Here is a 13,791-nt window from a genome sequence, read left to right as displayed (position 1 = left end):
ATTTTAAATCTGTTTCTTTTAAAAATGCTTTTAGGCACTATTAAAGTGAATAAAATTCCAATTTGTTAAAAGGAATTTGGTTATGATTTCATCAGTTACTCCCTGGCAACTACTTCCATGCCTACATAGTGTGATTAAATGTGTTAATGTTCTTGACGAATCGCTAGTAATATAAATCCTTAAGAATATTCTTTGATCTTGGGTCTTCTAGAAAACATGGAAAGTGCAGCTGAGCCTCTTTGAACACCTGCTCTGTGGATAACGTATTCTAATGTAACATCATGTGGTCATTAATATGGAAATTATTACTGCCACTGTTTCCAATTGTGTTACATCAGAGCGGAAGTACTGCATGTAGTATAACTGACTAGTACATGAGTTATTTAACTGTAAAGTCTTTTTAGCTTATCGAAATTGATATTGTTTATGTAGTTACTCTCTGCTACAGCAGGTCATCTGTTTCAGATCTCTATTGTTGACTTGTCTGACCATGTTTTTATTATGTTCATCGTTACAAGACACTGTGCTATGTTGTCCGCCCCCAGTAGATGAATGGTATGCGTGACGGATTGTCAATCCTCTGGGCCCAGGTTCGATTCCCGGCTGGGTCGGGAAATTTTCTCCGCCCAGGGACTGGGTGTTGTGCTGTCCTCATCATCATCCTATCATCCTCATCGACTGCCGGTCGCCGAAGTGGTGTCAAGTTGAGAGACCGACGCCCAGCGAACGGTCTGCCCGACGGGGGACCCTAGCCATATCATTAAATAAATAACTGTACTATGTAAATAATGTCGAATACGTGTGGCTTAAAAAACGGTCTATACTACAGCATTATGTGGTAGAATGAAACTGGCAAATAAAAATTAATACGCCTCGACCCAGAAACGAACGTTCGATCTCTTATATGTTGACGCCAAACGCAATCCACTCCACCAATTGCACAACACAACTGTTGTTTGCTGACGGAGACAGTTACCAAATATTTGATTACAGTGTTGCCAGATGGACAATCTTTAACATCCATGTACTGCCATAAATATGCACAGCACGCAATTTTGTGAGAGACATTTTTTTTATTGGTAGTACGTAAGGAATCACGCTGCGAACTCCAAGTGCACGAATTTTTCTTCACCCTGTATATGGGATCAGTGTCTTTCCGCATTCCCCCTGGAAACCAGAAGCGGTGGAACGTCTAGAAACTGAGTGGGAATATATAAATGGCCAAATAACCTACGGAACATTTTTTCTATATGATTATCCTTCTCTCCGTAACATAAAAATAAACAATATTTGTAGCAAAATTCAAGTTGTAGATGTTTAATTCGGATTTTGTTCCACACGTATTGATTTGTAACTTGGAACAGAGGAATGTTGTAGTAGGAATAAAGAAAACAATACAGATTTCTCATGGGTCGCTAGAAAAATGGCTCTGAGCACTATGCGACTTAACGTCTAATTAAACCTAACTAACCTAAGGACATCATACACATCCATGCCCGAGGCAGGATTCGAACCTGCGACCGTATCGGTCGCTCGGCTCCAGACTGTAGCGCCTAGAACCGCACGGCCACTCCGGTCGGCTGGTCGCTAGAAAACGCAGTTTGCTAAAAAGTAATAAAATAATAGAACCCGAGATAGAAATGTATCAAACAACACTTCAAAACTTCGTTGAACTTACATAAAACATATCTCTGTTATTCACAAACAACTTTCACGTTTATCGATAGTAACAGGAAACTCTTACCTTTGATCATCATGAAGAATGTTTTACTATGTACAAAACAACAACAGTAATTATATATTTTGTATTTGTGCATATAAACTGTACTTGCATTAAAGGAAACTGCTTTGGTTGCATAAAAGCGCAGAATTTATGCAATCAACTGATTTTTATTACTTATAAAATACAGTTTATATTGTGTAAGGATATGCAATACGCAATGGAATAACTATGAATGTTGTGCGGTTCTAATTGAGTGCAAAACAAACAACCAAAAGAAAAAACCTAGGGAAATCGCTGGATCCTAGTTTATTCCTTACACATCCATTTACGTATTTACGTTTTTTTCTTACTAATGCTACCTGTACTGCCGGTAATCCTACGTTTTACTACGCTGTATACGTATGTAGTGTATCAAAACTACCCAACCGTGATATTGGTGAAGTGCAACGCTACGATCGCCATTTTATGCTTAGCGTCCTCGTGGAGGGTCGCAGCTAACATCTGTAGTACCTGTTTGACCACGTAGGTAACACCTTCTCGTCAGCATATACAATTCAAAATCACAGTAAATGAACAAATGCCTATCAAAACAACATGCTAATGAAATGATTACAAAGTGTCACTTGTTTGAATTTGCGCCTGATTGGTAGTACCCGTTTCAAATGCGAGTGATAAGTACGTCTAGAAACGATGTAGAATATACAGAATGTCTACTCGACTGAGTTGCACATTTTAGTTATGTGGTATTGTCCACTTCAAAATCTTATACCTTATTCAGTTCTTATGGATGCCATACAACAAAGCTCATGTTAATTATCTGGGAAAATTAGTGGCCTGTGTACCGGCTGGTTGAAGAACTCTGCTCCTGGAGCATGGAGGTCACACGTACCTACATGGTCTGCCATATTTTTTGACAAAAATTCCAATCAGTCTTAGGTGATTAAATATTGTTTAGTTATTTATGGTTAAGAACCTGACTAATACCCTGCAAATGTCTGAAGCAGAAAATTGTGAAATCTGCAGAAGACTGCAGTTCTTATCTATAAGACGCCTACATAATCAAAACAATTCCTTCGTTTATAAAAGTTACGAATTTTACTGTCTCCCATGTAGTTTTTCTCTGCAAATGGTAATAGGAAACTTAGTACTCCAGCAGTGTTTCGTGTACTTTCATTCTATGTGTGTATATCCTGCAGGAAATTAAAGAGAATTTGCAATACAGTTCTAGAAATCCATTATTTGTCACATTGTATAGGTACCAGTGTTTTTAAAACAGTCCTTTTGAAATACACAGAACTGCAGATAATCACCCTGAAAACAATAGATAGAGGGTGACTTTTTTTTGTCTTGAGGGAACGAAATATCTCAAAGAACGAATGGGATTAAAAAACGGAAAAATAAGTATTCAATATTTTTTTAAATGCTATCCAGTGATAGCAATACTGATCCCCTGCCACATTTCCAGCGGATGGGGGGGGGGGGGGGGGGGCACAGTTTTGAAATTAAATAGGAACATAGCATTTTTATTGTAGAATCGGATCCTACCGGGGAACAAGTGGATTACACTTTCTCCCTGACCGACGAACGAACAACACAGTTGCGTTTCAAAACGGTAATATCTTCAGAAAAATACATTGCCAACAAAAAAAAAAGCAGACGTTTTCATTAATTGCGAAAAAAGCTTGTATGATGTGTGTCCTCTCACCTTTCACCAAGCCGGCCGGGGTGGCCGAACGGTTCTAGGCACTTAAGTCCGGAACCGCTCGTCTGCTACGGTCGCTCGGGCATGGATGTGTGTGATGTCCTTAGGTTAGTCAGGATTAAGTAGTTCTACGTTCTAGGGGACTGATGACCTCAGATGTTAAGTCCCATAGTGCTCAGAGCCATTCGAACCATTTGAACCTTTCACCAACGGTTTGCTTGTTTGTAAGAATTGTTTAACATGTTTGCCTCAAAACTATCGCCACTCACTTCGATGCTCTTATTTATCGGCACATGGAATGATTCGAACAACGGAGAAGTGCCTACGATGTAGTCCTCTGACGTAATAACATGATTCAGTAGTCACTATCACTAATGCTCTTTTTTGGATATCATTACCTGTTAACGGGATGCAGGGGTACAAAGATACCGTACGGGTAGTAGCCTGTCCGAGGCGTAAATGTAGTTTTAACTAACCTAGGCTCATCGCAAGAATTCTGAGGTCAACAAACTATGTTTTTTGTCAGCATTTTTTCAGTAATAAAGCTTTATGGCGCGCTGTCTCTGTATGATGATCATTTCACGCCTATACTAATATACCAAAAGTGGTTCTACACCGACAAAAAAATGGGCTAAACTGGTCTTAACATGGCTGAAAATAACTTAAAATGACTGCCAAATCAATAAAATATTTCTAATAACATTTTTACTCTTTCAAAGTACAAATCATATGCCGGACGTTTTCTATGAATTGTGATTGATGAGCAAAGTATCCAGAAAAATTTAAAGTAAACCATGTTGTGTTAACTTTATATTATTAGTACTTATTTGTTGTTTATATGTGTAAAAGTGCGTAAATGTGTCGATGTATATAAATAAACTGTTAGAACTTTACTGTCATACAGGAATTCGTTTTATGTAAGCAGCGCACCCTGCTGTACCAGGGAAAAGAGGGGAATCATGGTAAAAATGTCCCTGCCGAAGTAAATATTTACAATGAGTCTGACAGAAAAGTTGGGGAACCGGCTGTCTCAATCCTCATTCCGCCTTCCTCACCAGAAATTTAGGCATGTGTTGTATTGCTTTTTTGAGCTGAAAGATAGTAGCAGGGAGACAGTGGCGGTGGATGAGAGAGGAGACAGTGAAAGCGAGAGAAAAACAGAGAAAATACGGTGGTGGTGGTAGAAACAAAGTGACGGTGAAAGAGAAATGAATGAAGACAATAACAGGAGTGGAAGACGGTGAGAGGTAGTAGTAGTAAGAGAGAAAGAGTGATGGATGGAGATAGAAATGGTGGGTACAAGAGAGAAGACAGCGGAAATGAAAAATTCAGATTATAGATGAGTATGGACCATATATGGAGGAGATGGGGGGAGTATCTGGATTCCCTCCTTCCAGCAGACAAGCGACCATTAACACGCCCCCCTCCCCGCCACACAGACCAGCGAACATTAATACGTAGGTATTCTAGATAATCGGCATTTTTGTGCACCGAGAGGAATATTTTCCTGCTGGTCAATTTATACTTCAGTATTTCTTGCTTAGGTCATTAGTATTTTTGTAATCAGTTGTGGAATGTCTGAACAAACTATGTCAATTTTGTTTAAGAGACGCCTGCAGTGTTTACGACACTTGATTGGAACGAAATTACATGTACTTGAAGATGTGGCTATAAAGTGCTTCATTTATCAATTTTTACTAATCTCGTAGCGTTTTTTCACACGATATGAGTAAAGCATGAATGAAATAAAAGATAATTAAGTTTCTGACGAGCCTATCAATTTTCCCATCACAAAAGTTTAGTTTGTTCATCTCCAGAAATGCTGAATATCCTATATAAAAGTCTAAACTCGGAACAGAATTAGAGATAATTTGTTTTGTGTTATAGTGACACTTGATAGTCCCCAAATTGTGGTTGGTGAACAAACAACGTACGATGGCCTTTGGCTGCAGTTCCACTACAGTCTAAGTAGAGATCACTGAGGGGAATTTGCTGGAAATTAAACCATTAATACGTAAAATATGTTAACTCTTAGGTAAGGATTGATTACTGGTAGCCATCATTTGGTACAGAAATATGAAGCGATTTATCTTATTTTATTCATTTCCCAGAAAGTCGTCCTATTTATGTAGCTCATTTTTATTTAAATTGTGACAAACTGTAACTTTCAAACTGGTTAACAAATGGAAGCCATATTGCTAGAACTGATACCTTAGGACGTCATCAATCTGTTGTCTGAAATTAATAACATAATCGATAAAATCGGAGGCAGTATGTGTAATAATATAACTCGGTCTGGATTGAAGAAACTTCAAGAGTTTGGCGTCTAATTCGCTGTTGTCGACGCACCTGACGGATTAAAACTGTTTACCGGACTGGTAGGTGGATCAGCGCACCTGAATTTTGTGGAGATCGCTCCGCTAAAAGGCCCATTCGAGCACAACTCGTGGTCTCACCAACAGTTTCATACAACTTTTTATGGTCTTCTTAAGCACAACGTTACCAAAGTGAGTTTACTTCCTAAATCTGGTCTGTCATATAGTTTTAATCGATCTTATGGGTTATGTTCAATTACAGTTTATGTACTCCTTCGACCAATATATTTGTCAAACAATGCCGTTTCATTCTGAATGACGTTATAGGTTAACATAGTTAATAATATGCAGTAATAAAACAAAAATTCAAGCTAGATAACAGTAAAACGTAGTGTTAATAATGAAAAGGAAACATAAAAATTTATAAAAAAATAACTCAAAATGTAGTTTTTTTCTTCGTATAATTAATGAACTGTTTAACTTTTGTGTGTGTGTCTTCACTCTAAAGACTGGCTTCATTTAACCTACGTTAGTCGCTCCATCTCTGCGTAACTTGTCCCGTCTACATACATTTTAACCTGCATACTGCGTACATCAGTGATCCTTTACAACTCTTCCTTCCCATAACAAGTTAACTACTCATTAAAGCCTCAGTGTGTATACCGTCAATATATTCCTTCTTCTACTGCAGTTGTGCCATGAATTTGTTTTCTCCCCCATTCAATTCAGCCCGTTCTCAATGTTTATCGTATCTACCCTATCTAATCTTCTGCATGATTCTGTAAGGAACGTGTCAAAAACCTCTAATCTCTTCTTGTTCCTAATGTTTATCGTTCACGTTTCACTTTCAAATAAGGCTATACTCCAGAGACATACTCTCACAAAATACTATCATCCATAATGGTGTTCGACATTAACTTGTTTCTCTTTTTCTGAAACGTTTTTCAAAGTTTTAACTGTCTGATATTACATGATATTTACTTCTGACATCGTCATTTATTTTTCTCAACAAAAAGTAAAACTCACCGAGTACTTTCAGCGTCTCCTTTCCTAACCTAATTGTTCCAGTATATCTTCGTTTCTTTTGACTGCACTTACATCGATGTTCACTTATTCCTTATTTTCAAAACGCTGTCCATTTCGTTCTGTAGATCTTCCGTGTCCTTTGTCGGCTCTAACACGATTACGATGTCACTGGAAAACTCTAAAGTTTTATTCATTCTCCTGAACTTCATGCTTCTACTTAGTTTCCTTCACCCTTGGTATATATTACACAAGATCATGTGGTACTGCGAGACACTAGTTTTCTGTTCGAGTTCTTATCGTCTGGGTAGCAGTGATCTTTTACGCCCAATGCGTATTGTACTCGCTTCTCCCAGTCGTTTGTTCGTCATCGATTCCCTTACAAAAGAAATGAAATATTGAGACTATATCGTTCATGATAGAAATTGCATTTGTGCGTAAGATTGCCATCATTACGACTCAAAATTTATATCGCGATTTCTGGATTACAGTCGAAGCTACACAGGGGTATCAACACTGGCTTATGGTGAGGCTTTACCCTGTACTACAGCATCAGCGTGGTAATTTTCAGACTGGAAGATTAACTGTTTTCAATTTCAGAATAAAAATTATACGAAAATCACTATTAAAAGAAACACTATGTGGCATGGTTAGTAATGGCAGCTAATGGTGCTGCAGCATCGATAGTCCACTGTCGATGACGAGTTTAATTGCATTTTTTCTACTAACTGTTTCGAAAGTTCTTCCACAGCAACCATTACCTACACAATCGAGCGAGCTTATTACCTCGCTCCGCTATATACCAGCTGCTTAAAAGATCATTTAACTTAAAGAATAAAGAGATATTCTTTAATATCTAGATAGAATACGATTTTTAAGATAATTTGTATGAAAATTTTTGGATGTGAGGTCCGCCAGTTATGCAAAACACCGTTTTTCTCAGTACCCAAACATGTTTCGGCACCACTGTGCCATCATCGGTGGGTTTTCGTTTTTTTTTTAATTTATTCTGGAATGTGAACATTTTGTTAAATGATTATAAAATTATGTGCACTTTTACTTCAAACAACAGATCATTTCTTTTTGTTAATACCTTTACATTTGGTGTGTATGAATTTTCGGGATCACTTTTGTGTTAATTACTACAGGTAGCTTCTCATCTGCACCAAACGATGTAGATGAGAAAGCTTTTGCTGGGAGTTAACCTATCTTCTAGAATGTAATTTAGTTTTTCGCGATGTTTTCGGGCCTATTTTCGTATTTAATTACTGGCCATTAAAATTGCTACACCAAGAAGAAATGCAGATGATAAACGGGTATTCATTGGACAAATATATTATACTAGAACTGACATGTGATTACATTTTCACGCAATGTGGGTGCATAGATCCTGAGAAATCAGTACCCAGAACAACCACCTCTGTCCGTAATAACGGCCTTGATACGGCTGGGCATTGAGTCAAACAAAGCTTGGATGGCGTGTACAGGTACAGCTGCCCATGCAGCTTCAACACGGTACCACAGTTCATCAAGAGTAGTGACTGGCGTATTGTGACGAGCGAGTTGCTCGGCCACCATTGACCAGACGTTTTCAATTGGTAAGAGATCTGGAGAATGTACTGGCCAGGGCAGCAGTAGAACATTTTCTGTATCCAGAAAGGCCCGTACAGGACCTGCAACATGCGGTCTTGGATTATCCTGCTGAAATGTAGGGTTTCGCTGGGATCGAATGATGGGTAGAGCCACTGGTCGTAACACATCTGAAATGTAACGTCCACTGTTCAAAGTGCCGTCAATGCGAACAAGAGGTGACAGAGACGTGTAACCAATGACACCCCATACCATCACGCCGGGTGATACGCCAGTATGGCGATGATGAATACACGCTTCCAATGTGCGTTCACCACGATGTCGCCAAACACGGATGCGACCATCATGATGCTGCAAACAGAACCTGGATTCATCCGAAAACATGGCGTTTTGCCATTCGTGCAGGCAGGTTCGTCGATGAATACACCATCGCAGGCGCTCCTGTCTGTGATGCAGCGTCAAGGGTAACCGCAGCCGTGGTCTCCGAGCTGATAGTCCATGCTGCTGCAAACGTCGTCGAACTATTCGTGCAGATGGTTGTTGTCTTGCAAACGTCACCATCTGTTGACTCATGGATCGAGACGTGGCTGCTCGATCCGTTACAATCATGCGGATAAGATGCCTGTCATCTCGACTGCTAGTCATTCGAGGCCGTTGGGATCCGGCACGGCGTTCCGTATTACCCTCCTGAACCCAACGCAATGCCGCGATACGATAAACTGCAATCGCGATAGGCTACAATCCGACATTTATCAAAGTCTGAAACGTGGTGGTACGCATTTCTCCTCCTTATACGAGGCATCACAAGAACGTTTCACCAGGCAACGCCGGTCAACTGCTGTTTGTGTATGAGAAATCGGTTGGAAACTTTCCTCGTGTCAGCATGTTGTAGGTGTCACCACCGGCGCCAGCCTTGTGTGAATGCTCTGAAAAGCTAATCATTTGCATATCACAGCATCTTCTTCCTGTCGGTCTGTAGCACGTCGTCTTCGTGGTGTAGCAATTTTAATTGCCAGTAGCGTGTTTCGTGTTCTGCTGTATCTAGTAATGATCATTTCGTTCTAACACGTAATGTATTGTTTAACTGACTGGTTAGTACCAGAAGACTGAGGGCACTCTCACAGAGGCACTCGTTACAGGCCAGACTACCCTCGTTCCTTTCGTTCCTTACATACGTGTTTGTGTTCGTTTGCGCAGCTGCCGGGCCTGCTGGTGGAGCCGGTGCTGTTCGTGCTGACCGCCTACTGGCTGGTGGGGCTGCGCGACTCGTGGCACGCCGTCGCCATGACGCTGCTCGTCGTGACGCTGGCGCTCAACGTCTCCACCGCCTGCGGTGAGCGCCGTCCTCACTTTACTTCTCCAACTTGCGCTCTTTACACTCTTACTCATTTCTGTTTTGTACACGTTCGCGCTGTCAGACATTTCTTCACTTACGTTTTGGGTTCGTTTGTATTACTTTCTCCAAGTGTATGTCAGGCCAGTCAGTCGTCCAGCATTTTATACATTTTTCGATTTACATGGATGGCAAAGTAAGTTCCTGTTGTAACACCACTTCGTCGACAATGATTGTTGTTTGGCAAAGCATAGATTATTTCGGCAGTCGAACATGTTGCTATCATCAGGTGGGTAGCTGATGAAGGAGACAAGATTAGCTGCCGAAGTACACTGACCGACATGGGAATGTTATACCAAATGCTGTGTGAGCTGGTGTCGGGGATGACTTGGAGAGAACAAGAGTTATATCTGGGCTGCCCCTGCAATTTCTCACCCTCTACTATCCCTCCTATTCATTCTATTAATTCAGTACAGAATCATTTCGAAATATGTACCCAACCATTATCTATCTTCTTTTCATTGTGTTCATTATTAGACATTTTTATCTAGTAGACTCACCGCATGACGTCATGCTTCCTTACTGTATCAATTCATTTGACCTTGAACTGTGTATTGGAACGTCATACAGGGTGGTCCATTGATAGTGACCTGGCCAAATATCTCACGAAATAAGCGTCAAACGAAAAAACTGCAAAGAACGAAACTTGTCTAGCTTGAAGAGGGGAAACCAGATACCGCTATGGTTGGCCCGCTATGGCGCTGCCATGGATGAAACGGACATCAACTGCGATTTTTTTTAGTAGGAACCCCCATATTTTATTACATATTCGTGTACTATGTAAAGAAATGTGAACGTCTTAGATGGACTAATTTTCTCGCTTTGTGATAGATGGCGCTGTAATAGTCACAAACGTATAAGTACGTGGTATCACTTAACATTCCGCCAGTGCGGACGCTATTTGCCTCGAGATACATTACCCGTGTTAAAATGGACCATTTACCAATTGCGGAAAAGGTCGATATCGTGTTGATGTATGGCTATTGTGACCAAAATTCCCAACGGGGGTGTGCTATGTATGTTGCTTGGTGTTCTGGACGACATCATCCAAGTGTCCGGACCGTTCGACGGTTAGTTACGTCATTTAAGGAAACAGGAAGTGTTCAGCCACCTGTGAAACGTCAACCACAAGTTGCAACGAATGATGATGCCCAAGTAGATGTTTTAGCTGCTGTCCCGGCTAATCCGCACATAAGTAGCAGACAAATTGCGCGAGAACCGGGAATTCAAAAACGTCGGTGTTGGGAATGCTACACCAACATCGATTGCACCCGTACCATGTTTCTATGAATCACGAATTTCATGACGACTACTTTGAACGTTGTGTACAGTTATGCCACTGGGCACAAGAGATATTACGGGACGATGGCAGATTTTTTTCATGCGTTCTTTTTAGCGACGAAGCGTCATTAACCAACAGCGGTAACGTAAACCGGCATAATGTGCACTATTGCTCAGCGGAAAATCCACGATTGCTGCGACCAGTGGAACATCAGAGACCTTGGTGCGGCATTATGGGAGGAAGGATAACTGGACCCCATTTTATCAATGGCAATCTAAATGGTGCAATGTATCCTGATTTCCTACGTAATGTTCTACCGATGTTACTAAAAGGTGTTTCACTACATGGCAGAATGGCGATGTACTTCCAACATGATGGATGTCCGGCACATAGCTCGCGTGCGGTTGAATCGGTATTGAATAGCATATTTCATGACGGGTGGATTGGTCGTCGAAGCACCATACCATGGCCCGCACGTTCACCGGATCTGACGTCCCCGGATTTCTTTCTGTGGGGAAAGTTGAAGGATATTTGCTATCGTGATCCACCGACAACGCCTGACAACATGCGTCAGCACATTGTCAATGCATGTGCGAACATTACCGAAGGCGAACTACTCGCTGTTGAGAGGTATGTCGTTACACGTATTGCCAAATGCATTGAGGTTGACGGACATCATTTTGAGCATTTATTGTATTAACGTGGTATTTACAGGTAATCACGCTGTAACAGCATGCGTTCTCAGAAGTCATAAGTTCACAAAGGTACATGTATCAAATTGGAGCAACCAAAATAAGATGTTCAAAGGTACCTACGTTCTGTATTTTAATTTAAAAAATCTACCTGTTACCAACTGTTCGTCTAAAATTGTGAGCCATATGTTTGTATTACAACCCCATCTAACACAAAGCGAAAATAGTGGTCCAACTAAAACATTCATATTTCTTTACATACTACACGATATGTAATAAAATATGGAGGTTCCTATTTAAAAAAACGCAGTTGATATCCGTTTGACCTATGGCAGCTGTGGTGTCACCGCCAGACACCACACTTGCTAGGTGGTAGCCTTTAAATAGGCCGCGGTCCGTTAGTATACGTCGGACCCGCGTGTCGCCACTGTCAGTGATTGCAGACCGAGCGCCGCCACACGGTCTAGAGAGACTCCCTAGCACTCGTCCCAGTTGTACAGCCGACTTTGCTAGCGATGGTTCACTGACAAATTACGCTCTCATTTGCCGAGACGATAGTTAGCATAGCCTTCAGCTACGTCATTTGCTACTACCTAGCAAGGCGCCATTATCGTTTGTTATTTATCTTGTGGTGCACGTAACGTCAGACCGATGTTCACCAATTATGGATTAAAGTTAAGTATTCCAGCAGCTACGTACTTTTCTTGATAGTATAATTACTTTACCTGTTCCAGACCTCACGCCAGCCTGCGTGAGCTTAAACGCGTGCCTTTCGGCTTCCTCCAAACCCCGTGAATTGGCTCCTGCCAATTCACAACAGCAGCGCCATCTAGTGGGCCTTCCATAGCGCCATCTGGTTTCCCCTTCAAGCTAGATGAGATTCGTTCTTTGTAGTTTTTTCGTTTGACGCTTATTTCGTGAGATATTTGGCCGTGTCACGATCAATGGACCAACCTGTATACGGAGGTGACAAAAGTCACTGGATACCTACTAATGTCGTGCCGGACCTCCTTTTGTCGGGTGTAGTGCAGAAACTCGACGTGGCATGGACTCATCGAGTCGTTGGTAGTCTACTGCAAAAATATTTAGCCTCTACAGCCACCCATAAGTGCGAAAGTGTTGCCACTGGAGGATTTTGTGCCTGAATTGATCCCTCGATTACGTTCCATAAATGTCTGCTGGATTTCATGTCAGGCGATCTGGGTGGCCAAATTATTCGCTGGAACTGCTGAGAACGTTCTTCAAACCAATGACAGATGGCTGTGGCCTGGTGACATGGCGCACTGTCATCAATAAAAATTTCATCGTTGTTTGGAAACGTGAAGTCCATGAGTGGCCGCAAATGGTATCCAGGTAGCAGAACATAATCGTTTCCAGTCAATAATTTGTTTAGTGGAACCAGAGGATCCAGTCCATTCCACGTAAGCACAGCTCACAGCATTATGGAAGCACCACCAGCTTGCACAGTACCTCCTTGACTAATTGGTTCCTTGGCTTCGTGGGGTTTGCGCCACACTCGAAAGCTACCGTCAGCTCTTACGAACTGAAATCGAGACACGTCTGAACAGGCCGCGATTTTCCAGTTGTCTAGGGTCCAACCGATATGATTGGGAGCCCAGGAAAGGCGCAGCAGATAATGTGCTGTTATCAGAGGCACACACGTCGGTCATCTGCTGCCATAGCCCATTAACGTCAAATTTCGCTGCACTGTGCTAACGGACACATTCGACGTACATCCTGAACCGTCAATTAGAGCGGTAGTACACATGTTATTCCAAAACGTTATTGTGGAAGTAGGGGCCAGGAGGTGCTGGTGAAATAACACACACTGCTTAATTTTAACTTTCTCAACAATACATTTTTAAGTGTGGCATTTCTTTTAAAAAAAATTATTTCAAAAACAATTTCCAATAGCTGACAAATTTTCTTTATGAAAGGAGATTGCAAGGTATGATGTTAACAACTTCCCAATAATCAGATTTAAAACTTATCATATATATATATCCTTTACATATAGCTATTTTTAAAACAGTTTTTTTACTGTTGTCTTATATATATATATATATATATA

The 13,791-nt window shown here is 41.1% G+C and overlaps 1 protein-coding gene across 4 annotated transcripts in view; it reads left to right on the top strand.

Annotated features, from left to right (window-relative positions):
- LOC126251689 (protein scarlet-like) overlaps positions 1-13,791 on the top strand; it is a 327,742-nt gene that overhangs the window by 263,042 nt on the left and 50,909 nt on the right. For all 4 annotated transcript variants that reach the window (XR_007545773.1, XR_007545771.1, XR_007545772.1 and 1 more), the window contains one exon: positions 9,551-9,686. Coding sequence is in view for 1 of the 4 variants with exons in the window: in XM_049952276.1 (XP_049808233.1) it covers positions 9,551-9,686 (136 nt within the window). In the remaining 3 variants the exon portion in view is untranslated. The remainder of the gene's footprint in view (positions 1-9,550; positions 9,687-13,791) is intronic.

This window comes from Schistocerca nitens, chromosome 4 (genome assembly GCF_023898315.1).
Source record: "Schistocerca nitens isolate TAMUIC-IGC-003100 chromosome 4, iqSchNite1.1, whole genome shotgun sequence".
Lineage (NCBI taxonomy): Eukaryota > Metazoa > Arthropoda > Insecta > Orthoptera > Acrididae > Schistocerca > Schistocerca nitens.
This window is presented reverse-complemented; position numbering and strand designations above follow the sequence as displayed.